Raw genomic sequence first — 25,081 nt, 5'->3', positions numbered from 1 at the left:
ATCACAACCGCTGGGGAAAAGTGTTTTGCCTCATCGCCAGTTGTTATGTTCTAACTATGGATCGCTTTGTTCGTAAACCAGCTGCACACCTATCTGTCGGCAGGCAGAGTCGATTACAACATACGACAGAGACAGAGACCAATATGAAATGAAGCACATGCTGTTTATTTACACAGACAACAGAGCACTAACATGATACATGTTTCTCCAGCCAGTCCTTACTTTAGACTAACATTAACCTGGTAGCCCACACTACACAGCTATTGGGTCTTATAGTCATGTGGTTAAGCTGCTTACGGTCTCTTAAAGGTGTATTACACCTCAGATTACCACAAAAGAGTACAAAGTCTTATGGTGCAGTGCGTAGCATCCCAGTCTCTGAGCCTGAAGCTCTAGGTTCAAATTTACACCCCAGGACTTGATGGCCACGGATGGCACATCTGTGGTATGACCAGAAAGGTTGACTGTAAATCCTTCTGAAACACTTATGGCAGGTGGTAAGAGTGGGAGAGTTTCTTGGTCAGCCAGAATCTGCAGAAGGAGGTGACAACCCATTTTTTGACTGGCACTGGCAACCCATCCTTCATTAATACTGTTGGTTTTTTCTGGTCTTACTGGAAATACACTTGGAGAAAATAAAATAGGCTAACACTGGTAAAAGAGTAATTTAGGATAAATGTCAGGAAGAACAGAATCACAGAATCACAGGGCAGAAGAGGTCCTTCGGCCCATCGAGTCTGCACCGACATGTGAGAAATACCTGACCTACCTACCTATTTCCATTTACCAGTACTTGGCCCAAAGCCTTGAATGTTATGATGTGCCAAGTGCTCATCCAGGTACTTTTTAAAGGATGTGAGGCAACCTGCCTCCACCACCCTCCCAGGCAGCGCATTCCAGACCCTCACCACTCTCTGGGTAAAAAAGTTTTTCCTCACATCCCCCCTAAACCTCCTGCCCCTCACCTTGAACTTGTGTCCCCTTGTGACTGACCCTTCAACTAAGGGGAGCAGCTGCTCCCTATCCACCCTGTCCATGCCCCTCATAATCTTGTACACCTCGATCAGGTCGCCCCTCAGTCTTCTCTGCTCCAACAAAAACAACCCATGTCTATCCAACCTCTCTTCATAACATAAATGTTTCATTCCAGGCAACATTCTGGTGAATCTCCTCTGCACCCCCTCCAGTGCAATCACATCATTCCTATAATGTGGCGACCAGAACAGCACACAGTACTCCAGCTGTGGCCTCACCAAGGTTCTATACAACTCCAACATGACCTCCCTACTTTTGTAATCTATGCCTCGATTGATAAAGGCAAGTGTCCCATATGCCTTTTTCACCACCCCACTAACATGCCCCTCTGCCTTCAGAGATCTATGGACACACACGCCAAGGACCCTTTGTTCCTCAGAACTTCCTAGTGCCATGCTGTTCATCGAATACTTCCTTATCATATTACTCCTTCCAAAGTGTATCACCTCAACTTTTCATGGTTAAGTTCCATCTGCCACTTATCTGCCCATTTGACCATCCCGTCTATATCATCCTGTAGCCCAAGACACTCAACCTCACTGTTACCCACCCAGCCAATCTTTGTGTCATCCGCAAACTGCCTAATCCTACCCCCACATAGTCATCTATGTCATTTATATAAATGAAAAATAATAGGGGACCGAGCACAGATCCCTGTGGTACACCACTGAACACTGGCTTCCAGTCACTAAAACATCCTTCTGTCAATACCCTCTGCCTCCTACAACTAAGCCAATTTTGAATCCACCTTATCAAATTACCCTGTATCCCATGTTCCTTTGCCTTCTTTATAAGTCTCCCATGTGGGACCTTTTCAAACATTTGAATGGATTTTGAAGTAAAGTAACAGAGGCAAAAGACAGTTAAGTGGGGGAGTGTAAGATTGTTTTTTTGGATGGATGAGGCTAATGTAGGACAATGACCCTCACCTGCTGTTACCTGATGACCAGAGCTGGGGCCAAGTCTTCTCAGTTGATAAGAGTGCTCAATGTAGAGAGGCCAAGAAGTTGTTTCACGAAGTACGGGCGGAATAATTTTTTACATTAGCCTTCCATTTCATCCATACACAATCCATAAACTATTAATTGCAACTTCAGTCAGTGCTACTACCAGAAAGACTGCTTTGGTTGGAGTATTCAGCAATTGCATATCTTCAGCTCCATTATAGTACAGGCACCAGTTCTTATACTTGCATCTGTGTATGTAATATAGTCTCGAGATATGTTACCTTTAAGAGAAAGCAGCATGGCACAAATTTAAGGGAAGAGTGTCATGTGACCCAGCTTCCGTTTCACCTCAGCCTGGAGTGGAGGGCACACACTCACAGCCCTGCTGCTGATGTCCTCAAGCTTTCTATCTGCGTGTATATGCTCACATGTGCCTGGAATTAATAAATGAACCCATGTGTTTGCACAATCCCTTTTGAGTGAATGGTGCCTTTACATCATTATAAGGCACCCCACAGTTGCCTGCTTTACATTGAACTGAGCTCAGTGATAGACATGATTGTACGTGCGCACAGGTTTCCACTCCCTCGGAGCTGAATTATTTAATACAGCAGGAGTTAGCAATGCTTCTGTCATAATATTAAAGTAGTTTAAGTTGCTATAATTTACAAGAAATCTGCTTTGCCAGTGTGAGAGCTGAGTGGTTTGAGAATACATTCTGCAGATGGTCTCACACTTCCCGGATAATCCATCTGACTCCATATTTTATTGTCCCCTTGTGTTGATGTGTATCATAAGCTCCTCCTCCTTCAGGTACCATGCCCTAAGAAGGTGTTGGTGACCATGGACTTCCATTGGATGGTCCATGGTTATGCCTGGCAAAGAACTGCAGTGGTTTGCTATTGCCTTCTGCAGTAAGGCTGACCAGAAAACTCTCCCACTCTTACCACCTACTCTAACATGACCAAACAGGTTCTATCAACATGTTTGGCCATGTTATGATCGTAAACTCCTACTCCTTAATGCAAAACACTGGTGTAGTGGTAACATTTATCATCTGTATTTGCTTTAATGTTCTTAGATAATGCATTTGCTGAATGGGGACACTGACTCAAGTGAACAGCAGTAGCTTATGAAGACATATTTCCAATCAAAACTATGAGCATTTATTGGCTTAACCATTCATGAACTCATCAGCATCATTTGTAACCTTAGTGCACGTGATATAAAAATGGTCCAAATCTCAACACTATTTACTTCACCTACACTAGGCTTTATTTAATAACTTAAAAAGAGTATTTCTAAACAAACAAGTGGCTATAAGTTCATACCATTGAGCCAGTAATGCTCAGAGAGGTCTGTTCGAATGTAATGCCGGTTGGAAGGTGGCCCGAGGGAGCGGGTGAAAGCAGTATCTCTGCCATGAAAGTCGGAAGCTGTACCAGCGTAAAGGTATTCTCCTGGAAATAGATGATGGGTAAAAATTAAATCCAGTCAGGCTACAAGAGAAATCATTTCATCATTTTCACATCAATCCGAGCAGTCAAAGATATGAGAATGTGCTTTTTTGATCAACCCTGTTACCACGAGAACAATCAGGGATCAATACTCCTGCAGTCAATCCAAAAAATAATAAACAAAGAAAAGCAAACTGTTGATTGCCGGTCTGCACGTGTTCGATATATTTAGCATGGAGTTAATTAAGGCATCAATGTCTTGCAGCTTTGTCACTTTTCATGAACTACCTTGATCATCAACTTTCCTTTCCGGTGCACAGTCTCCATACCTCACTGTGCTAAATCTGTTATTCCTCTGAAATTTTGTCCAACTCATTCTATAATTTTTAAGCTGCCTCTTCTGATTCTATAGGCCCTCCTAGTTGACTACTTGCAAAGTTGACTACTTTTCACTGAATTTTCAGCAATGGAGGAGATCCAAAATTGCACTAATTCACTAGAGTATCAAATTTCTCTTAAATCTCTTGCTTCCTTTTTATATATAAGGGGGTGGGGGAGGGGAAGAAAGAGAAGCAAGACGTTATTCAGTTTTTTCTTTTTGATTTTAACCAGGAAGGAGACGGCAGGGACAATCTGTCTATATCACAAATCAGAAAACATCTTCTCTCTCTTAATAGACAAAAGATCATAAGATAATTAAGAAATAGGAGCAGGAGTAGGACTTCTGCCCTCTCTAGCCTCCTCCGCTATTCAATAAGATTATGGTTGATCTGGTTATGGTCTGACCTCCCCTTTCCTGTTGGTTCCCCTTAGCCCCCTTTTGATCTTGTCGATCAAAAATCTGTCTTATTCAGCCTTGAGTAAATTCAATGACCCATCCTCCATTGCTCTCTGGGGAAGAGAATTCAAAAGACTATCAATCCTCTGAAGGGAGAAATTCCTCCTCATCTCCGTTTTAAATGGAAAACCTGGTGTTATTAAACTGTGGCCCTGGTTCTAGATTCCCCAATGAGTGGAAACATCCTCCCAGTATCCACCCTGCCAAGCCCCCTCAGAATCCTTTGTGTTTCAATAAGATCACTTCTCATTCTTCTAAACTCCAATCAGTACAGGTCCAACCTGCTCTAACTTTCCCCATTAGACAATCACTTCATCCCAAGAATCAGCCTAGTGAACCTTCTCTGAATTGCTTCCAATGCAAGTATATCACTCCTTAACTAAGGAGACCAAAACTGTACGCAGTACTCCAGGTGCTGTCTCACTAATCCCTGCACAGTTGTAGCAAGACTTTTATATTCTATCCCTTTTGCAATAAAAGCCAACATCCCATTTGCCTTCCTAATTACTTGCTGTACCTGCATACGAACTTTTTGTGATTTATGTGAAAGGACGCCCAGATCCCTCTGTACCACAGCGTTCTGCAGTCTCTCTCCATTTAAATAATATTCCGCTTTTCTATTCCTCCTGCCAATGTGGACAAGTTCACATTTCCCCACATTATACTCCATCTGCCAAATTTTTGCCCGCTAACTATCTATCCCCTCTTGCAGACTCTTTGGGCGAGATTTCCAGTCCCGTTTCCTGCCTGAAGTCAATGGACCTTTTTCTGGTCCGTCAAATTATCCATCCCACCTGCTTTGACTCCTGGAGTAGGCGGGACAGGAAAATTTGGGCCTTTATATCCTCACAATTTGTTTTCTCACCTATCTTTGAATCATTAGCAAATTTGGCTGCAATACAGTTTGTTCCTTTATCCAAGTCATGAGCACAGATTGTAAATAGTTGTGGCCCCAGCACTAATCCCTGCTGCACTCCACTAGTAACAGTTTGAAAACCTGATAATGACCCACTTCTGCTTCCTGTTAGCTAAGCAATCCTCTATCACCCCCAAAACCAGCAGCTCTTAACTTGTGCAGTCACCTTTTATGTGCGCCTTAACAAATGCCTTTTGGAAACCAAATACATCTATATCTATTGGTTCCTCCTTTATCCACCCTGCTCGGTACACCCTCAAAGAACTCTGAAAAAGTTTGTGGAAGCACAATTTCCCTTTCGCAAAACTCTGACTTTACCTGATTGTAATGTGATTTTCTAAATGTCCTGCTAATACTTCCTTAATAATGGATTCTAGTATTTTCCCAATGACAGATGTTAGACTCAGTAGCTTATCGTTTCCTGTGTTCTGTCTTCCTCCTTTCTTGAATACTATAATGAGTAGCACTATGGACAGCTGCTATTCGTTTCCCAGTTGGTACCACTGCACATATGTTTCTGTGAGCAATTTCTGCTGGTTAACGCTAGCACCCAATTTCTGTATTTAGTAACAGTAACACTATTGAACAACCACTCATGAATGACTGAGTGTTACACAGATGTGAACCTCAGTGGGTGGAAAGTATCGCAATACATTGTGCCAGGGGTGTTTTCTTGAAGTACAAAAAGCTGTCTATGCTGGGGGAGAGCTGCTGTATCAAAGTGTTCGCTGTACTACATGGTCTAATTTTCTTGCTTGTACCGGGAGATTCTTCTTCATATTAATGTGATACACTTTAAAATATTTCCAAATGTTTTCACTGAAAAAATGATTATAAAGAAAATATATTTTGGATTAAAGTAAGGTTCTATTTGAAAATATTTTCAGAGCAAATATCACAGTGTTATTTCAGAGGATATAGCACTTTACAAGGAATAATTTCTCATTTTGCTGGTTCAAAATATGTGAGAAATGTGCATTTACAAAGCATAACATTTAGAAACAGGAACTGCTCAAATAAATTCTTATGGGTTGATTCTTCTGGGCCAAGACATTTTCCTTTTTAAACACTTGAACTTTAACCAAACAAATGAAGTGGTCATCGATACTCTTGCTTCCTCTAACTGCCCCTTAATGGGGTTGTTTACAGCTGCAATCAAATAGACCACAGGCCTCACCATCAGACTGGTATTAATTGTATATTCCTGTAGGTAAATGTCACATTGAGGAATGAACAACATAATTACTATTTACCCACCTGACAAACCATGACCATGGCCAATCCGAGGCTGCCCTTTCTCAAGATGCAGTTCCTAACAGTCTATTTATCCCTTGGTGGTTAGTCTGCCCTGCATTCCTTGGGGCCAGGTGAAATGCATTTTTAACAGCAAGAGTTTCAAAAATGGAAGGATCCCTCTGATGCTCAAGAAATATTACCAACTCTAATGTTTAAAGATAAATATGTTTGTTTATCTTCCCTCCCACCCCAATCCCTTTCAGGTGTCCAGGTAGGAGGAGAGATGGGCAACAAATTCTGCAAGTGTTGTTCTGTGGCAAGATGATTGGAGCTGACCAAGTAGGTCTTTCATGTTAACCTGAAGTGCTTTAAAATATTTCCAAACTTCAGCACTAGTAACTGATCCCTATATTTAGCAAAAGTAACAAAATCATACAATCGCTAATGAAATGTTTAGACTGAGCATGACACAGATGCTCACAATACATTGAGCAGGAAATATTTTCCACCCCTTCTGGTGGGGAGATATTGAACTCATGTTCAGTATATCCCCCGGGCCGAGCCTTGAACTGTTAAGGGGCGATGGCAGGATCGTGATGGAATGTCACTTAGCTGGAACTCCAGAGATCCAGGCTAATGCTCTGGGGGCATGGATTCAAATCCCACCACAGCAGCCAGTGGAATATACATTCGATTAATAAAATCTGGAATTGAAAGCTAGCCTCAATAATGGTGACCAAGAAACTATCATTGATTGTTGTAAAAGCCCACCTAGGTCACTAATGTCCTTTAGGGAAGGAAATCTGCTGTCCTTACCTGGTCTGGCCTACACGTGATTCCAGACCCACAGCCATGTGGTCAACTCTTAGCTGCCCTCTGAAATGGCCTAGCAAGCCACTCAGTTCAAGGGCAATTATACCAACACCCCATGAAAGAATTAAAAATAAAGTAACCTGGCCTATCAAGAAATGTGGGTTTCCTGTGTGTCAATGTGTAAAGATACTGCAATTTATATGATTTTTTAATAACTGCACAGAAATTAGTGTCAAAGGAAAATATTTGGCAAACACTAAATATAAAAAGCAATATTTTCCCTCCTAATGTCAATAACATTAAAGCAAGAATAAACAAAACTACAGATTTTATCTGGAAGATATTTAAAAAATAATTTACAATAGAATTTCCTGATAATTCAGTGGTTATAACAGCTATACTAGCTACAGTGTTGAGGTTTGAGTGCAAGGTCCCTGTCCAATCTCAAATATCTGCTGAATTAACTGATACTAAGGGCTCGCAGAGACAGTACCTTATGTTCAGGGATGGGAAAAAAATAACATTCAGACATGCTCCATTTTTTAATCAGCATCCAATAAACCTAAAGCATAATCGGCATGTGGAGATAGGCTGAAATGCTACCCATGGTTAAACTCGTATCTGACAGTTTGCTGATTGGTTTGCTTTTATTTCAGATTAGCTAGATCATCAATAAATATATAGACACAGAGATATAGAGGGACAGGTATCCAGGGGCTTGTTGACTATCATTAATGTTGTTGCCCCTGCAGTTGGATTAATTGATCCATCAGCTGTTGCTGTAGCCTTAGTAAACCTTGTTTAGTAGAATGCTGGGCATGTGTTCAGTGTTCGCTACGCTACTGGGGAACATATGAACAGTTTGCTTTGATTTTCTTTATGAGTTTCTGAAGAAATAATCTTCATGAAACAGCCACTGTTATTATTCCCCCCATCAATTTCTGTGGTGTTTGCAACAATCTCAATGGAAAACATTTGATAGTAATTATTGAGGGTGTTTTTGGCAGCTGTCTCATTCATTATCAATGAGCACAGAAGATCTAGCTAGTTGAAGAGCAAAGTAAAGCTGCACTGTCATTACTAATGTCTGAAATGAGTAATTGCAAGGAGGGGGTTTGCACAGACAGTTCTCAGACTTTATCCTGAAACCAGTGCTGCTTTCTCTGAGCTGGAACTGCTCTGCGTATTTCCATCATTTTATCATAACTTGTTTTCCAACCCAGAAATTAATCTTTTGGTACCAAGGCTGCACATTAACATAATAGACGGAATTTTCCGTGCCCGTGGACATTGGGTTTCATGGCGGATGTGAACAGACAATATGCCAGGAAGGCCAAAAATTGGTTTCACACCGTTGTAAAACCAGTTTGCGATTATCCGCTTCACTTGTCAACGACAGGCTGTGTTTCCCACCGCTGGATGTCGGGAATGTCATTTCAATATATCTGCATGTCATTATAAGCCCTGCTCTCCGGAATCATCCCCCACACCGGATCATCCGGCTACGTCTGAGTGATTGCACACCAACGCATTTCACAACTGAATATAAGCGACGCGCACCTGATGAGCTGCACTTCACTCGCGGCTTCAAGGTTCGTTTGTCTACCTTGCTCCAGGCAGCACTCGCAGTCATCAGCTCCAGGTTTCACTGGCAGCACCACATCACTTTTAGGGGGGCTCACGGGCAGGTCTCTACCTACCAGACCAGCCATAAGGCGAGAGTGACTTTTCAATGGCTGCAGGGCCAGGGCTGGCTTAGGGAGGGGGAGAAGTGGTCTCAGGCAAGGGAAGAGGCTGCAGGGCGAGGGCTGTACTGGGGAAGGAGGGTATCCCAGGGTGTGTGTGGGGACACATGTTGATCTGTGCAAGTGGCCTCAAGATGGCGAGGGCTGAGGAGGCAGCCTCCAGAGGAGATGAGGCCAGATGGAGATGTGAGGGTGTGTGTGAGAGAGTGAGTGGTGATGTCCCTTGAGCTGGCAGTGAGTGAGATGCCAGTGAATGTGTGATGGGCTTGTGAGTGTGTGAGTTTAGAGTGATGAGATGGTTGCCATATTCTGGCAGCATTGATGAGATCGTTCATCTGCTTTCTGCACATGAATGGCCGACTTCCTGTGTGCAGCATTGGCACTGACCACCTTTCTCACCGTCTCCCGAGGTGAGACCGATAGGCCTCCTGCGGCCAGAGCGGGCGTAGACAACATTGTAGTGGGACTCCACGGTGTCCAGAAGGTGTCCCTGGGGATGCGTCACTGAATCGAGGGGGCTGCCCTCTTGGTTTTTGCCTTCACCAGTGTCCTCCTGGGCTGCAATCATTGAGAAGCATGCACACAGCGCGAGGAAGTGGTGAGCTAACCGTGTGGCTGGCAAATTGAAGGCCACCTGCCAGTGAGATGCCATGTTTCCTGTGGCTGAATAATTTAGAAGTGGAAATGTGATGATATGGAGCGAAAAGCCGCCATTGCGGCCGGCAGGTAAAATGTCCTTTATCCTGCCCACTACCACACTTTCTACAAATCTAGGACAATTCCTCCCAATATTTCAGACTAACGGCCAGGGTCCATAGTTTGGAGTCAAAGTGAACAATAATCAATGAATTATTATTTTGTCTTTGGTTGGATTAAACTTTGAATGATACATTGAGGTCCACAATACTGAGGAATGTTGTATACTTTTGCAGCGATTGTCAGTGTTAAACTTCTCTACATCAGGTATAGTAAAGATTTGGATGAGCATTTATATACTTTACTCATCATAGTAAATGAAACCTGACCAGAATTTCACAGTTCTGCAACATATGGTTTATTTGTCTTGTGAAGACTCTTTAAAATTTATTCTTTGATGGGATGCGGGCATCACTGGCAAGGCCAGCATTTGTTGCCCATCCCTAGTTGCCTTGAAATGAGTGGCTTGCCATCACCATTTCAGAGGGCATTTAAGAGTCAACCACATTGCCGTGGGTCTGGAGTCACATGTAGGCCAGACCAGGTAAGGACAGCAGATTTCCTTCCCTAAAGGTTCATTAGTGAACCAGATGGGTTTTTACGACAATCAGCAATGATTCCATGGTCACCATTACTGAGACTAACTTTTAATTCCAGACTATTAATTGAATTTAAATTCCATCAGTCATGGTGGGATTTGAACCTATGTCCCCAGAACATTAAGATAAAAGCAAAAAACTGTCAGACCTGCTGAGTTTTTCCAGCATTTTTTGTTTTTATTCCCCAGTACATTAGCCTGGGTCTCGGGATTACAGATCCAGACATTATCACTACACCACCATCTCCCCCAGATTATGGAATGATCACAAAATAATTGTGTTGGCTGTAGTTTCAAATCACAGGTTTTGTGAACTTAACAAGGTGAGAGTGCTGTCGATTATTAGGGGACGGAGAGGTGAGATAGAAGGAGCATGAAACCTACAGACTGGCTCAGTAACAATACACAGACATAAAACCATCCCAACCCAAGCGCCTCTGTTAAAATCCAGCACAGGTAGGGAGAATTAATAGAGGTTATTTCTGTCTGGTGGCTGTTGGGTGTCCAAATAATTACAGTTAACATCCTCTGCTCAGCAGGAGAAGTGGAAAAGTCACCTCATTATGGTAATGGGGGTATTACAATGGATTACTAACACAGTATAACATGTTGCTAATATTGCAGAGACTTACTGTAAAGCAAGCCTTACTACCTGCAGACAGTAATGAAAACCATCTCATTTGCAGCATATGGTAGATTTGCTAACAAGGTGAAGGAAACACCAACCCCATCATTAGTCTGCTTGCCTTCCATGCTCAGGATTATACCCCAACTGTTAACTGAAGTGGTTTACAGGATCATTGCAAAGATTTTCAAAGAACACTAAACCACAGCAATAAAACATGTCGCATTCTGTGCTTTTAATTGCTTTTTCAGCCTTTGCTTTTAAATTTTGTTGCATTCGGGCTTCTCGAGGTAATTTTTCTCATACTCTACGCGGACACCAGCTCCCACAGACAAGCCTCTGCATCCTTTGCACTGAAGTATATTTGAAAATGTTCAGGGATGGCCCTACCCTGGGGAATATTTCTTTTCTGGATTAGACACGAGGATTTGAACTAAACGCTCCCATCACTTTAGAAAACAATAACTATCGTGTGCCAAATATTTGACTCACAGTCTAAACTACCAAACAGATTCATTTGGAGGCAAACATACTCGGAAAGGGAGCAGCTTACCAAACCCCACTGGTTACAGGCTTTCTTGGGATGACTACTTTTTCTCCCTGAGCATTATGTCTTGCCTGAAGGTCTGTGCAGCTCGAAACTGTGACTAACCAATGTCTGATCCTTACACTCATAAAATGTTTTGAAATACTTAACCTTCATGAAGAGATATTGAAAAGAGAAGTACTTCAGTCCAGCAAATACCATGACAAATGCTCATTGCATGGTCAACTTTGATCACTGACAGGTGTTATCTATGTTTGCACCATCATGTTCTTGTCTATATGCCCCTGAGATACATATTCATTGTTTCCAATTCCTTGTTATTTACAGGGGCTTGTCTGGTATGGGACTCATTGGATTTCCTTCTTACTTACATCATGCAGAAGCCCAATGAACAGAATTTCCTACGCTGCAGATAAAGAAACCAGCTTGAGGGAGGCACATTCCTTCAAAGAAACCGGGGTGAAATTTCAACAGGACTGTCCATCATCTATGTACCATCTGTAGAAGGTCATTGTAAACTACCCAAAAACAGCAGTCAATCCATAAACTGCAGACAAATATACTCTCAAGTTGTGTCCTAGATATTCCTTTGAAAAGCTGCAGCAAATGCTAAAGCAGGTGAGCCAGAGCCTAGAAAACTTTCACTTTCCCGTTTCATTACTGTCTTTTCTCAAATAAACACTTAAATCTCTGGAGGGGTCCTAGCAGCTAGGATACGATGCAGCTGGTGAACAATGCAGCTGGAGAACAATGCAGCTGGGAAACAATGTGGCTGGGAAACAATGCAGCTGGTAACAATGTGGCTGTGAAACAATGCAGCTGGGGATCAATGCAGCTGGAGAACAGTGCAGCTGGGAAACAATGTGACTGGGAAACAATGCAGCTGGAGAACAATGTAGCTGGGAAGCAATGCAGCTGGGGAACAATGCAGCTGGTAACAATGCGGCTGGTAACAATGCAGCTGGGGAACAATGCAGCTGGAAACAATGTGGCTGGGAAACAATGCAACGGGAAACAATGCGGCTGGCGAACAATCAGCTGGTGAGCAATGCAGCTGGGGAACAATGCAGCTGGGGAACAATGCAGCTGGGGAACAATGCAGCTGGGAAATGATGCAGCTGGTGAGCAATGCAGCTGGGGAACAATGCGGCTGGGAAATGATGCAGCTGGTGAGCAATGCAACTGGTAACAATGTGGCCGTGAAACAATGAAGCTGGGGAACAATGCAGCTGGAGAACAATGCAGCTGGGAAACAATGTGACTGTGAAACAATGCAGCTGGAGAACAATGTAGCTGGGAAGCAATGCAGCTGGGGAACAATGCAGCTGGTAACAATGCAGCGGGGAAAAATGCAGCTGGAAACAATGTGGCTGGGAAACAATGAGACTGGGAAACAATGCGGCTGGTGAACAATCAGCTGGTGAGCAATGCAGCTGGGGAACAATGCAGCTGGGAATCAATGCAGCTGGGGAACAATGCAGCTGGGAAATGATGCAGATGGTGAGCAATGCAGCTGGGGAACAATGCAGCTGGTAACAATGCAGCTGGGAAACAATGCGGCTGAGAAACAATGTGGCCGGGAAACAATGCAGCTGGGGAACAATGCAGCTGGGGAACAATGCAGCTGGGGAACAATGCGACTGGGAAATAATGCAGCTGGTGAGCAATGCAGCTGGTAACAATGCAGCTGGGAAACAATGTGGCTGGGAAACAATGCAGCTGGGAAACAATGTGGCTGGGAAACAATGCGGCTGGGAAACAATGCAGCTGAGAAACAATGCGGCTGAGAAACAATGCGGCTGAGAAACAATGTGGCTGGGAAACAATGCAGCTGGGAAACAATGCAGCTGGGAAACAATGCAGCTGGTAACAATGCAGCTGGTAACAATGCAGCTGGGAAACAATGCGGCTGAGAAACAATGTGGCTGGGAAACAATGCAGCTGGTAACAATGCAGCTGGGAAACAATGTGGCTGAGAAACAATGCAGCTGGGAAACAATGCGGCTGAGAAACAATGTGGCTGGGAAACAATGCAGCTGAGAAACAATGCAGCTGGGAAACAATGCAGCTGGTAACAATGCAGCTGGTAACAATGCAGCTGGGAAACAATGCAGCTGGTAACAATGCAGCTGGGAAACAATGCGGCTGAGAAACAATGTGGCTGGGAAACAATGCGGCTGAGAAACAATGCAGCTGGGAAACAATGTGGCTGAGAAACAATGTGGCTGAGAAACAATGTGGCTGGGAAACAATGCGGCTGGGGAACAATGCAGCTGGGAAACAATGCAGCTGGGGAACAATGCAGCTGGGAAACAATGCAGCTGGGAAACAATGCAGCTGGTAACAATGCAGCTGGGAAACAATGCGGCTGGGAAACAATGTGGCTGGGAAACAATGTGGCTGAGAAACAATGCAGCTGGGAAACAATGCAGCTGGGAAACAATGCAGCTGGTGAGCAATGCAGCTGGGAAACAATGTGGCTGGGAAACAATGTGGCTGGGAAACAATGCAGCTGGGAAACAATGCAGCTGGGAAACAATGCAGCTGGTGAACAATGCAGCTGGTGAGCAATGCAGCTGGTAAAAATGCAGCTGGGAAACAATGCAGCTGGGAAACAATGTGGCTGAGAAACAAAGTGGCTGAGAAACAATGCGACTGGGAAATAATGCAGCTGGTGAGCAATGCAGCTGGTAACAATGCAGCTGGTAACAATGCAGCTGGGAAACAATGTGGCTGAGAAACAATGTGGCTGGTAACAATGCAGCTGGGAAACAATGCGGCTGGGAAACAATGCAGCTGGGAAACAATGTGGCTGAGAAAAAATGTGGCTGAGAAACAATGCAGCTGGGAAACAATGTGGCTGGTAACAATGCAGCTGGTAACAATGCAGCTGGGGAACAATGTGGCTGGGAAACAATGCAGCTGGTAACAATGTGGCTGGGGAACAATGTGGCTGAGAAACAATGTGGCTGAGAAACAATGCAGCTGGGGAACAATGCAGCTGGGGAACAATGTGGCTGGGGAACAATGCAGCTGGTAACAATGCAGCTGGGGAACAATGTGGCTGGGAAACAATGCAGCTGGGGAACAATGCAGCTGGGGAACAATGTGGCTGAGAAACAATGTGGCTGAGAAACAATGTGGCTGAGAAACAATGCGGCTGGGGAACAATGCAGCTGGGAAACAATGCAGCTGGTAACAATGCAGCTGGGAAACAATGTGGCTGGGGAACAATGTGGCTGGGGAACAATGCAGCTGGGAAACAATGCAGCTGGGAAACAATGCAGCTGGGAAACAATGCAGCTGGTAACAATGCAGCTGGGAAACAATGTGGCTGGGGAACAATGTGGCTGGGGAACAATGCGGCTGGGGAACAATGCAGCTGGGAAACAATGCAGCTGGTAACAATGCAGCTGGGAAACAATGCAGCTGGTAACAATGTGGCTGAGAAACAATGTGGCTGGGAAAAAATGCAGCTGGTAACAATGCAGCTGGGGAACAATGCAGCTGGGGAACAATGCGGCTGAGAAACAATGCAGCTGGGAAACAATGCAGCTGAGAAACAATGTGGCTGAGAAACAATGTGGCTGAGAAACAATGTGACTGAGAAACAATGTGGCTGAGAAACAATGCAGCTGGGGAACAATGCAGCCGGGGAACAATGCAGCTGGTAACAATGCAGCTGGGAAACAATGCAGCTGGTAACAATGTGGCTGAGAAACAATGTGGCTGGGAAAAAATGCAGCTGGTAACAATGCAGCTGGGGAACAATGCAGCCGGGGAACAATGCAGCTGGGAAACAATGCAGCTGGGAAACAATGCAGCTGAGAAACAATGTGGCTGAGAAACAATGTGGCTGAGAAACAATGTGACTGAGAAACAATGTGGCTGGGGAACAATGTGGCTGAGAAACAATACAGCTGGGGAACAATGTGGTTGGGGAACAATGTGGCTGAGAAACAATGCAGCTGGGGAACAATGTGGCCGGGGAACAATGTGGCTGGGGAACAATGCAGCTGGTAACAATGCAGCTGGGGAACAATGTGGCTGAGAAACAATGTGGCTGAGAAACAATGTGGCTGAGAAACAATGCAGCTGGGAAACAATGCAGCTGGTAACAATGCAGCTGGTAACAATGCAGCTGGGAAACAATGTGGCTGGTAACAATGCAGCTGGGGAACAATGCGGCTGAGAAACAATGTGACTGGTAACAATGCAGCTGGGGAACAATGCGGCTGAGAAACAATGCAGCTGGTAACAATGTGGCTGGGAAACAATGTGGCTGAGAAACAATGCAGCTGGTAACAATGCAGCTGGGAAACAATGTGGCTGAGAAACAATGTGGCTGGTAACAATGTGGCTGGGGAACAATGTGGCTGGGGAACAATGTGGCTGGGGAACAATGCAGCTGGGAAACAATGCAGCTGGTAACAATGCAGCTGGGGAACAATGCGGCTGAGAAACAATGCAGTTGTTACAATGTGGCTGGGGAACAATGTGGCTGGGGAACAATGTGGCTGGGGAACAATGCAGCTGGGAAACAATGCAGCTGGGGAACAATGTAGCTGGGAAACAATGCAGCTGGGGAACAATGCGGCTGAGAAACAATGTGGCTGGGAAACAATGCAGCTGGGAAACAATGCAGCTGGTAACAATGCAGCTGGGAAACAATGCGGCTGGGAAACAATGTGGCTGGGAAACAATGCGGCTGAGAAACAATGCAGCTGGTAACAATGCAGCTGGGAAACAATGCAGCTGGTAACAATGTGGCTGAGAAACAATGTGGCTGGGAAACAATGCAGCTGGTAACAATGCAGCTGGGGAACAATGCAGCTGGGAAACAATGCAGCTGGTAACAATGCAGCTGGGAAAAAATGCAGCTGGTAACAATGTGGCTGAGAAACAATGCAGCTGGTAACAATGCAGCTGGGGAACAATGTGGCTGGGAAACAATGCAACTGGGAAACAATGTGGCTGGGAAACAATGCGGCTGGTAACAATGTGGCTGGGAAACAATGTGGCTGGGGAACAATGCAGCTGGTAACAATGTGGCTGGGGAACAATGCAGCTGGTAACAATGTGGCTGGGGAAACAATGCAGCTGGGAAACAATGTGGCTGGGAAACAATGTGGCTGGGTAACAATGTGGCTGGGAAACAATGCGGCTGGTAACAATGCAGCTGGTAACAATCAGCTGGTAACAATGCAGCTGGGAAACAATGTGGCTGGGAAACAATGTGGCTGGGTAACAATGTGGCTGGGAAACAATGTGGCTGGTAACAATGCAGCTGGGTAACAATGTGGCTGGGAAACAATGTGGCTGGTAACAATGCAGCTGGTAACAATCAGCTGGTAACAATGCAGCTGGTAACAATGCAGCTGGGAAACAATGCAGCTGGTAACAATGCAGCTGGGAAACAATGCAGCTGGGAAACAATGCAGCTGGTAACAATGCAGCTGGGAAACAATGCGGCTGGGAAACAATGCGGCTGAGAAACAATGTGGCTGGGAAACAATGCAGCTGGTAACAATGCGGCTGGGGAACAATGCAGCTGGGAAACAATGCAGCTGGTGAGCAATGCAGCTGGTAACAATGCAGCTGGGAAACAATGCGGCTCAGAAACAATGTGGCTGGGAAACAATGTGGCTGGGGAACAATGTGGCTGGTAACAATGCGGCTGGGGAACAATGCAGCTGGGAAACAATGCAGCTGGGGAACAATGTGGCTGGTAACAATGCGGCTGGGGAACAATGCAGCTGGGAAACAATGCAGCTGGGGAACAATGTGGCTGGGAAACAATGTGGCTGGGAAACAATGCAGCTGGGAAACAATGTGGCTGGGAAACAATGCAGCTGGTAACAATCCAGCTGGGGAACAATGCAGCTGGTAACAATGTAGCCGGGGAACAATGCAGCTGGTAACAATGCAGCTGGGAAACAATGCAGCCGGGGAACAATGCAGCTGGGAAACAATGTGGCTGGGAAACAATGTGGCTGGGAAACAATGCAGCTGGGAAACAATGTGGCTGGGAAACAATGCAGCTGGGAAACAATGCAGCTGGGGAACAATGCAGCTGGTAACAATGCAGCCGGGGAACAATGCAGCTGGTAACAATGCAGCTGGGAAACAATGTGGCTGGGGAACAATGTGGCTGGGGAACAATGTGGCTGGGGAACAATGTGGCTGGTAACAATACAGCTGGGGAACAATGCAGCCGGGGAACAATGCAGCTGGTAACAATGCAGCTGGGAAACAATGTGGCTGGGGAACAATGTGGCTGGGGAACAATGTGGCTGGGGAACAATGCAGCTGGGAAATAATGCAGCTGGTGAGCAATGCAGCTGGGGAACAATGTGGCTGGGGAACAATGCGGCTGGGAAACAATGTGGCTGGGGAACAATGCGACTGGGAAATAATGCAGCTGGTGAGCAATGCAGCTGGGGAACAATGCAGCTGGGAAACAATGCAGCTGGTAACAATGCAGCTGGGAAACAATGCAGCTGGTAACAATGCAGCTGGGAAACAATGCAGCCGGGGAACAATGCAGCTGGGAAACAATGCAGCTGGGAAACAATGCGGCTGAGAAACAACGCGGCTGAGAAACAATGCAGCTGGGAAACAATGTGGCTGAGAAACAACGCGGCTGAGAAACAATGCAGCTGGGGAACAATGCAGCTGGGAAACAATGCGGCTGAGAAACAATGTGGCTGAGAAACAACGCGGCTGAGAAACAATGCAGCTGGGAAACAATGCAGCTGGGAAACAATGCAGCCGGGGAACAATGCAGCTGGGAAACAATGCAGCTGGGAAACAATGTGGCTGGGGAACAATGTGGCTGGGAAACAATGCAGCCGGGGAACAATGCAGCTGGGGAACAATGCAGCTGGGAAACAATGTGGCTGAGAAACAATGTGGCTGAGAAACAATGTGGCTGGGAAACAATGTGGCTGAGAAACAATGCAGCTGGGAAACAATGCGGCTGGGGAACAATGTGGCTGGGAAACAATGTGGCTGAGAAACAATGCAGCTGGGAAACAATGTGGCTGGGGAACAATGCAGCTGGGGAACAATGCAGCTGGAGAACAATGCAGCTGGGGAACAGTGCAGCTGGGGAACAATGCAGCTGGGGAACAATGCAGCTGGGAAACAATGCAGCCGGGGAACAATGCAGCTGGAGAACAATGCAGCCGGGGAACAATGCAGCTGGAGAACAATGCAGCTGGTGAACAATGCAGCTGGGGAACAATATGGCTGGGAAACAATGCAGCTGAACCTTCTCATCCAAAGATTTGAAACATCCCTTTTGATCTGGTGGAATGTAAGTTTGATTTATAATATTTGTCATGGTAAAATGATGACCCGAGGCGCTTTCTAAATTCTGGTCAGTTTCTATTTACTCTTTTAAATAAAGTATCAGAAAGCTGAACCTAACCTTCACTGTACTGTAGTGAGCTTAACATTGGCAATGACTGTGTAAGTAGAAAGGGCAGAATGTTATGGTCTCCCGCAAACTAGTTTGCATTGGAGCGGGGGGCTGGGGGGTAAAATCTCATGAACTTTCACCTTTCGTGCCACCCACCACCCTTCCCACCATTGCTGCTATTTAACCAGTGGCAGCAAGGCCTTTGGCAGCCCTCCCCACCGGCCTCATGCCAATTGGGAATTGAGCTCTTCATGTGGCCATTGACAACCGCTTAAGGGCTAATTCGTGCCCGGTGGAAATTCTTTGGCAGTCAGGGGTGCTCAATAATGGTTGGGAAACCCAGCATGTGAGATAACTTGGGCTTTGAGCGGGAAAGGAATAGGTGCCTCCTTCATGGGTCCCCTTTTCCATTCAGAGACCTCCCCCAGCCCCTGTAGGATCTCTCAACCCCTCCTCAGTTGCTCCTTCCCTTCCTGGCCTGTGCACATTGGCTCCTATCCTCCTCGCACCCCCAGTCTGGCACCAAATTCCCCCAGCTTCACTACCACCCAGCTCCTGGCTCTTCATCACTGTGACTTGATGGAGTCTCAGCAGTGGCGGCTGCTTCTGGGACCAGACAGCTGCCGACTAATCAGATTGGCTGGCTGCTTTCAGAGGCAGGACCTCCTTCCCAGATAGGGGCAGAAGGACCATCTCAAACCATTTAACTTTCCTCAAAGCATTAAATGGTTGCAGAGCAGCTTGTTGGAGCAGGAGCAAGTTTTACGGCAACTTTTTCAGTTGTAGGGCAAGAAATCCCACTACCCATATAATCTTGCCCAAAATGTTCCTCGGTATTGTGGTTCCCCAATATAGCTAGCATAATGTCACTGATTCAATACTGTCACGACACACCTATTTATAGCTTACTATCTTGGCAATGTTTTGTGTTTTATGGCTGAATCAGAGTCTTAGGGGTTTTTTTTATTCATTCATGGGATGTGCACATCGTGGGCCAGCATTTATTGCCCATCCCTAATTGCCCTTGAGAAGGTGGTGGTGAGCTGCCACCTTGAGCCGCTGCAGTCCACGTGGTGTGGGTACACCCACAGTGCTGTTAGGGAGGGAGTTTGAAGATTTTGACCCAGTGACAACACCTTGTCTATGAACAATCCCACTGGATGCCAGTGTTCTACATCAGTCCATCTCACCAATAATCTTAACCTAGTTTGGGAAAATCCTCACTGTTTCTGATCTGATCCTGATCCTGTTCATTGCCAACAAGACCAACACAAGCATCAAGATGAGGAATTATTTGCAATAGCAGTGTCAAGTTTAGTTATAAACATTTCTAGTTCACAGATATTCATCACAAATTATTACTTGCCACACATGAGACTGGGGTCAATATATGATACATATTTCAAATCTATAATTTATTTTGTGCAAGGAATACAGACTAATTACACAAAGTGTGTACAGATAAACATAAACTGCATTTGGACGCTAGTCTGGGGGGGGTGGGTGGTGGTGCAGTGGGTTAAGGTACTTGGCTGAGTTTCAATGGGTAAATAGTCTTTTCATTTCCTTGATTGTTCTTGCATTGTTCAGTTATGAGACATATGATATTCGGATACACTGCCTGATATTTCACAGAAAACAATAACATTATATTAATAGTCGTATGGTAGCACAGAACTTGGGTATTGATGAAAAAAGAAACATGTCGAAGCTTTTAGTCTTACACTCATCAGGACATTCCTTGTATTGGTATCTTTGCGAGTGTCCTGATGAATGCATGTTGAAAAACTTTGACATGCCTCTTTTTTCAGCAATAACCTTATATTACAGTATTTTTAAAATCTATTAGGTATAATTAAAACTGTTCCTTTCTATCACAGAATGGGGAGCTGAATGGGTAAAGTTAACTGCTAAAATGGCATTGGTAATGGAAAACACATTGACAATAAGGGAGGGTACAAAACAAACCACACTATTTAAATGTGAACATTTGCCGGGGCAACAGCTTGGAAATGGATTGACCATCAGCACAAGCACAGTGGATATCACTTGTGCTGAAATTTCTATCCTTTTATGAAAATCTGTAAAATAACAGAAGGCTCCAGTGGGACCAGATTGTTTTAGCTTCCTGCAAGACCATACAATCACTGTTGTCTTATGTCTCTGAAAATAAGAACAAAAGAGAAAGAAACAGGAATGATGGACCATATGTTCCCTCAAACCTGCTTCACCATTGAGTACAATCATGGTTGCTCTTCTGCTTGAAGTCCACTTTTCCACCCACTCCCCAGATCCCTCGATTCCCTGAGAAACCAAAAATCTGTCTATCCCAGCCCTAAGTATCATCAACAATGGAGCATCTACAACCCTCTGTGTGGTAGAGAATTCCAAAGATTCACAACCCTTTGTGGAAAGAAATTTCTCATTTCAGTCCTAAATAATTGACTTATCCTCAGATTGTGCCCCCACCCCTTGTTCTAGTTTCCACTGAAACAACTTTCAGTATCTACCCTGGCAAGCCCCTTCAGAATCTTGTGTTTTTCATTGAGATCACCTCTCATTCTTTTAAACTCCAGAGAATAGACACAATTTACTCAGCCTCTCATCATAGGACAATCCCTCTCATCCCATGGAGCAATTTTGTGAACCTTTGCTCTTGTTTCCAGTCCAGCTTAAAATACAAGAGAACATTGTACATCCCATTATTGCTAGTTCAGATCAAGATCACGTAGGAAATAATTGTACGTCCCTTCTATCTCCATCTAATATATGTGCAATGCTTTCCTTCATTTTCCCTATGAACATTTTTTTATCCATTTTTAAAAATTTTGTTTCGCTACGGATTTGCCTACCAGCCAATGCATCTATTTCTATCAATGTTTCATCCTGACATGTTCATTTTATTTTTCACCCGTGATAGTCAATGTCGTAGACCTCAGACACTGTGGGACCTAACCCAAACCATGATCCAAGGAAGACCAGCCTTACTGTTGCTATCCAAAATGTGAATAAACACGTAAATTAATGAACCTACCATAAAAGTGTATGTCCTATCTTACTAAATTGGTGAGAGTTCAGTTCCTTTTCGGATTTCTAATCTCTGTTGCTTTCATGAGTGCAACACAATGAGAAAACATTAGACAACAGTAATAAAATAAATCTCAAACTCTGACACTGCACAAACTCCCTGAGTGTCGATCCCATTACTTCTAATGTCATTGGAGACCACTGAGTGTTTTACTGTTTTACATTTCTCACCCATCTAAACGACCTCTCCAACTACATCAATGCACAAAGCCCTGGGGTTTTATTTATTCACAAGCCTAATCAAAGCTACCTCTACCAGCAAACAAAAAGACCCCTCCCTTTTTCTAATAACACTGGTTTACCTGTTTCTAAGCTTATAGAAAATTCTACCTAGCTTTGATGCAAGCTTCATCTGACTGAGGTCTGATTCCAGCTTCTATTATTCTGCTGTCCTCTGATGAATCAGTTTCCTTTGACAAAACACTGGTAGCACGGATCTCTTAGTCTTTTTCATAAAAGGTTCAAAGTCAAAGAAATCTCAGACATCACAGTAAGAAACACTTGTAAGTGGAATTTCTTCAGCATTCTTGGAACTCTGTTAAAGCAATAGACTTTGAACAGGGGGAAGTAGACATCTGAGGTGCAAGGATCACAAATCATGTCACTCATTATATTTGGATAAAAGTATAGCTAAGGTCATATTGCTTCCATGCTATAGAATCACTGTTTCAAAGTGGCGAGGCTCTCATTAAACAATATGAGTAAAGGGTTCACACTGATTCACTTGTATCAGATGTCAATGCATTCTACAGACATAATTCCACACAACTATTCAAAGTCTTAAAAAAACTTAGTGATAAAACTCCATTTTGCTATGGTCCTCCCTTCATTTATTTCTTTTATATAAGTTAATTATTTATTAATATGAGGTTCATTCACAAACTATCACCTGGACATTACATGCTCAGGTACATTTTATAATACTTGCATCATAAAATATAAGTACCAAAAGGTAGGATGCCACCTTAATGAGTCAGGACAATAATACAGAGAAAGAAACATCTCAAAGGTATCACATCAATAACTATGACTGGAGCTCTTATGAGTATATAATGGGGAGGTGATGGCATAGTGGTATTGTCGCTAGGCTAATAATGCGGAAATCCAGGGTAATGCTCTGAGGACCTGGGTTAAAATTTCACCATGGCAGATGGTGGAATTTGAACTCAATAAAAAATCTGGAAGTTAAAGTCTCACAATGACCATGAAACAATTGTCAATTGTTGTAAAAACCCATCTGGTTCACGAATGCCCTTTAGGGAAGGAAATCTGCTGTCCTTACCTGGTCTATCCTACATATGACTCCAGACCCACAGCTTTGTGGTTGACTCTTAAACGAACAAGGGCAATTAGGGATCGGTAATAAATGTTGGCCTAGCCAGTGATGCCCACATGCCATTAATTAATTTTTAAAAAATTATTTAACATATCATACCTTGTTGTGGTAACAGTCTGAGATTAAGTCAGTCTGTTCACAACCTCGGTGTCACATTTGATCCCGAGTTGAGCTTCTGACTTCATAAGCATGCCATTATGGTACAGTGTCTCAAATCTAGCTGTCCAAAAACCAGGCATTTTTATATGCTATACATTGAACAGTTTGGCTAGGCACTGTATTGGCACGGGGGCCTGACAAGTTAGTTGCTTTGCTGCTTTATGTGCCATTCTGACCCTGCACTCCGAGTGACCCTTGAACCCACCCCTTCCCCTGAACTGGCAGAATCGTCCAGCCCTATTGGTGGCAGGAGTGGACAATATGGCGAGGAGGCCAAAAACTGCTTTCACGCCATCATGAAACCAGTTTGCGATCGTCCACTCCATCCATCATTGGCGGGCTACGTTTCCTGTCACTGAATGTCGGGAGCCTAATTTCAATAATTTAGCATCTCGTTCTAAGCCCTGCTCACTGGAATCATCTCCCGACGTCAAATTTGTCACCCACGCTGGTGTGACTTCAGAACAACGAGCTTCACGACTGCCTTTAAAATGCGTGCACCTGGTGAGCTGAACTTGGAGGGGAACTCGGAGATGAGTGCACACAACTTTGTGTAGCACTCATGTGGATCACCTGTAGGACCTCAAGGAAGAGGCATCGTGAATTCTGGGAGGGCACAGGCAAGTCACCTCTTCTGGGCTGGCTTTCAATGTGGTGCTGGGGGACGGGCTCCAGTGCAGGTGAGGCTTGAGGGTAGCAGGGTCAAGGCAACAAAGACTGAGTGAAATACGCAAGCACATGCTGGGCGGCAGGGGGGGTTTGGGGGGGTGGTGGTGAGGGGTGGTGTAGGGGAGGGTGAGGGAAGTGGCAATGCACTTGGAAAAGTTTGTCAAAAGTGAATATTTGTCCACAGCTGAGACTGTTCAGCAGCAGCTTCATTGATATGTTTGGAGTCGGGCCTCAGAAGCTTTACTGCCCACTCAAGCAATGCAAAAGCATGCAAGTGTTACCAAATGCTCCGGAACTTTACATCCCTTAGATGCAAACTCCAAATTAATGAGCATTTTAGGGGGCAGCAGAACAATTGGCTGACTGGGCAAGTTAGATAATCCCCTTGTGAAAGGCAGCCATGGCGCAGTCACTGATGGAGACGCTCACAGCTCCTTGCAATGTCTTTATTCAGGTTTGGACCAGTATCCATCATGGTTCAAAGTAACAGTGCAGCCTTGCAGTGGGGGTTAGGAGAACGCCTGTGCCTGAGCTGAGAGCACAGCCTGCAGTCCAGTGGCCAAAGCTGCCACTGATCAGTCAAGTGGAGTGGGGCAGAGGTGGGTGTATCCAGGAGGTCACGGATGCCATATTTGTGAAGTCACAGAGCTTTGTGCATTTTGACTGGGATCAGGAAAGCCAGGAAGCAAGAGCACTGGGATTTGTGCAGGTCTCTGGTTTTCCACATGTGCAGGGTACCATTGAATTCACTCATGTGGCACTTAGATCTCCGTGGCAACAAGCAGTCAACTATGTCAATAGCAATGGCTTCCAGTTGCTGAAAGTTCAGCTGGTGTGTGACCATCACAAATGCATCCTACAGGTCTGCGCATGGTTCCCAGGGACCATCCACGACTCCTACATCCTCAGCAGGTCTCAGATCCCTGACATCTTCCAGGGTCCACAGAGGCTGTA

The 25,081-nt window shown here is 44.7% G+C and overlaps 1 protein-coding gene across 2 annotated transcripts in view; it reads right to left on the bottom strand.

Moving 5' to 3' along the window:
• The window catches only part of sema3d (sema domain, immunoglobulin domain (Ig), short basic domain, secreted, (semaphorin) 3D), a 360,181-nt gene that overhangs the window by 193,707 nt on the left and 141,393 nt on the right, over window positions 1–25,081 (bottom strand). For both annotated transcript variants that reach the window (XM_041202541.1, XM_041202540.1), the window contains one exon: window positions 3,314–3,442. In XM_041202541.1, coding sequence (XP_041058475.1) covers window positions 3,314–3,442 — 129 coding nt within the window. The remainder of the gene's footprint in view (window positions 1–3,313; window positions 3,443–25,081) is intronic.

The sequence above is a fragment of the Carcharodon carcharias genome, chromosome 13 (assembly GCF_017639515.1).
Source record: "Carcharodon carcharias isolate sCarCar2 chromosome 13, sCarCar2.pri, whole genome shotgun sequence".
NCBI classification, from domain to species: Eukaryota; Metazoa; Chordata; class Chondrichthyes; order Lamniformes; family Lamnidae; genus Carcharodon; species Carcharodon carcharias.
The sequence above is the reverse complement of the archived record's forward strand: the minus strand, read 5'-3'. Positions and strand labels throughout refer to the sequence as shown.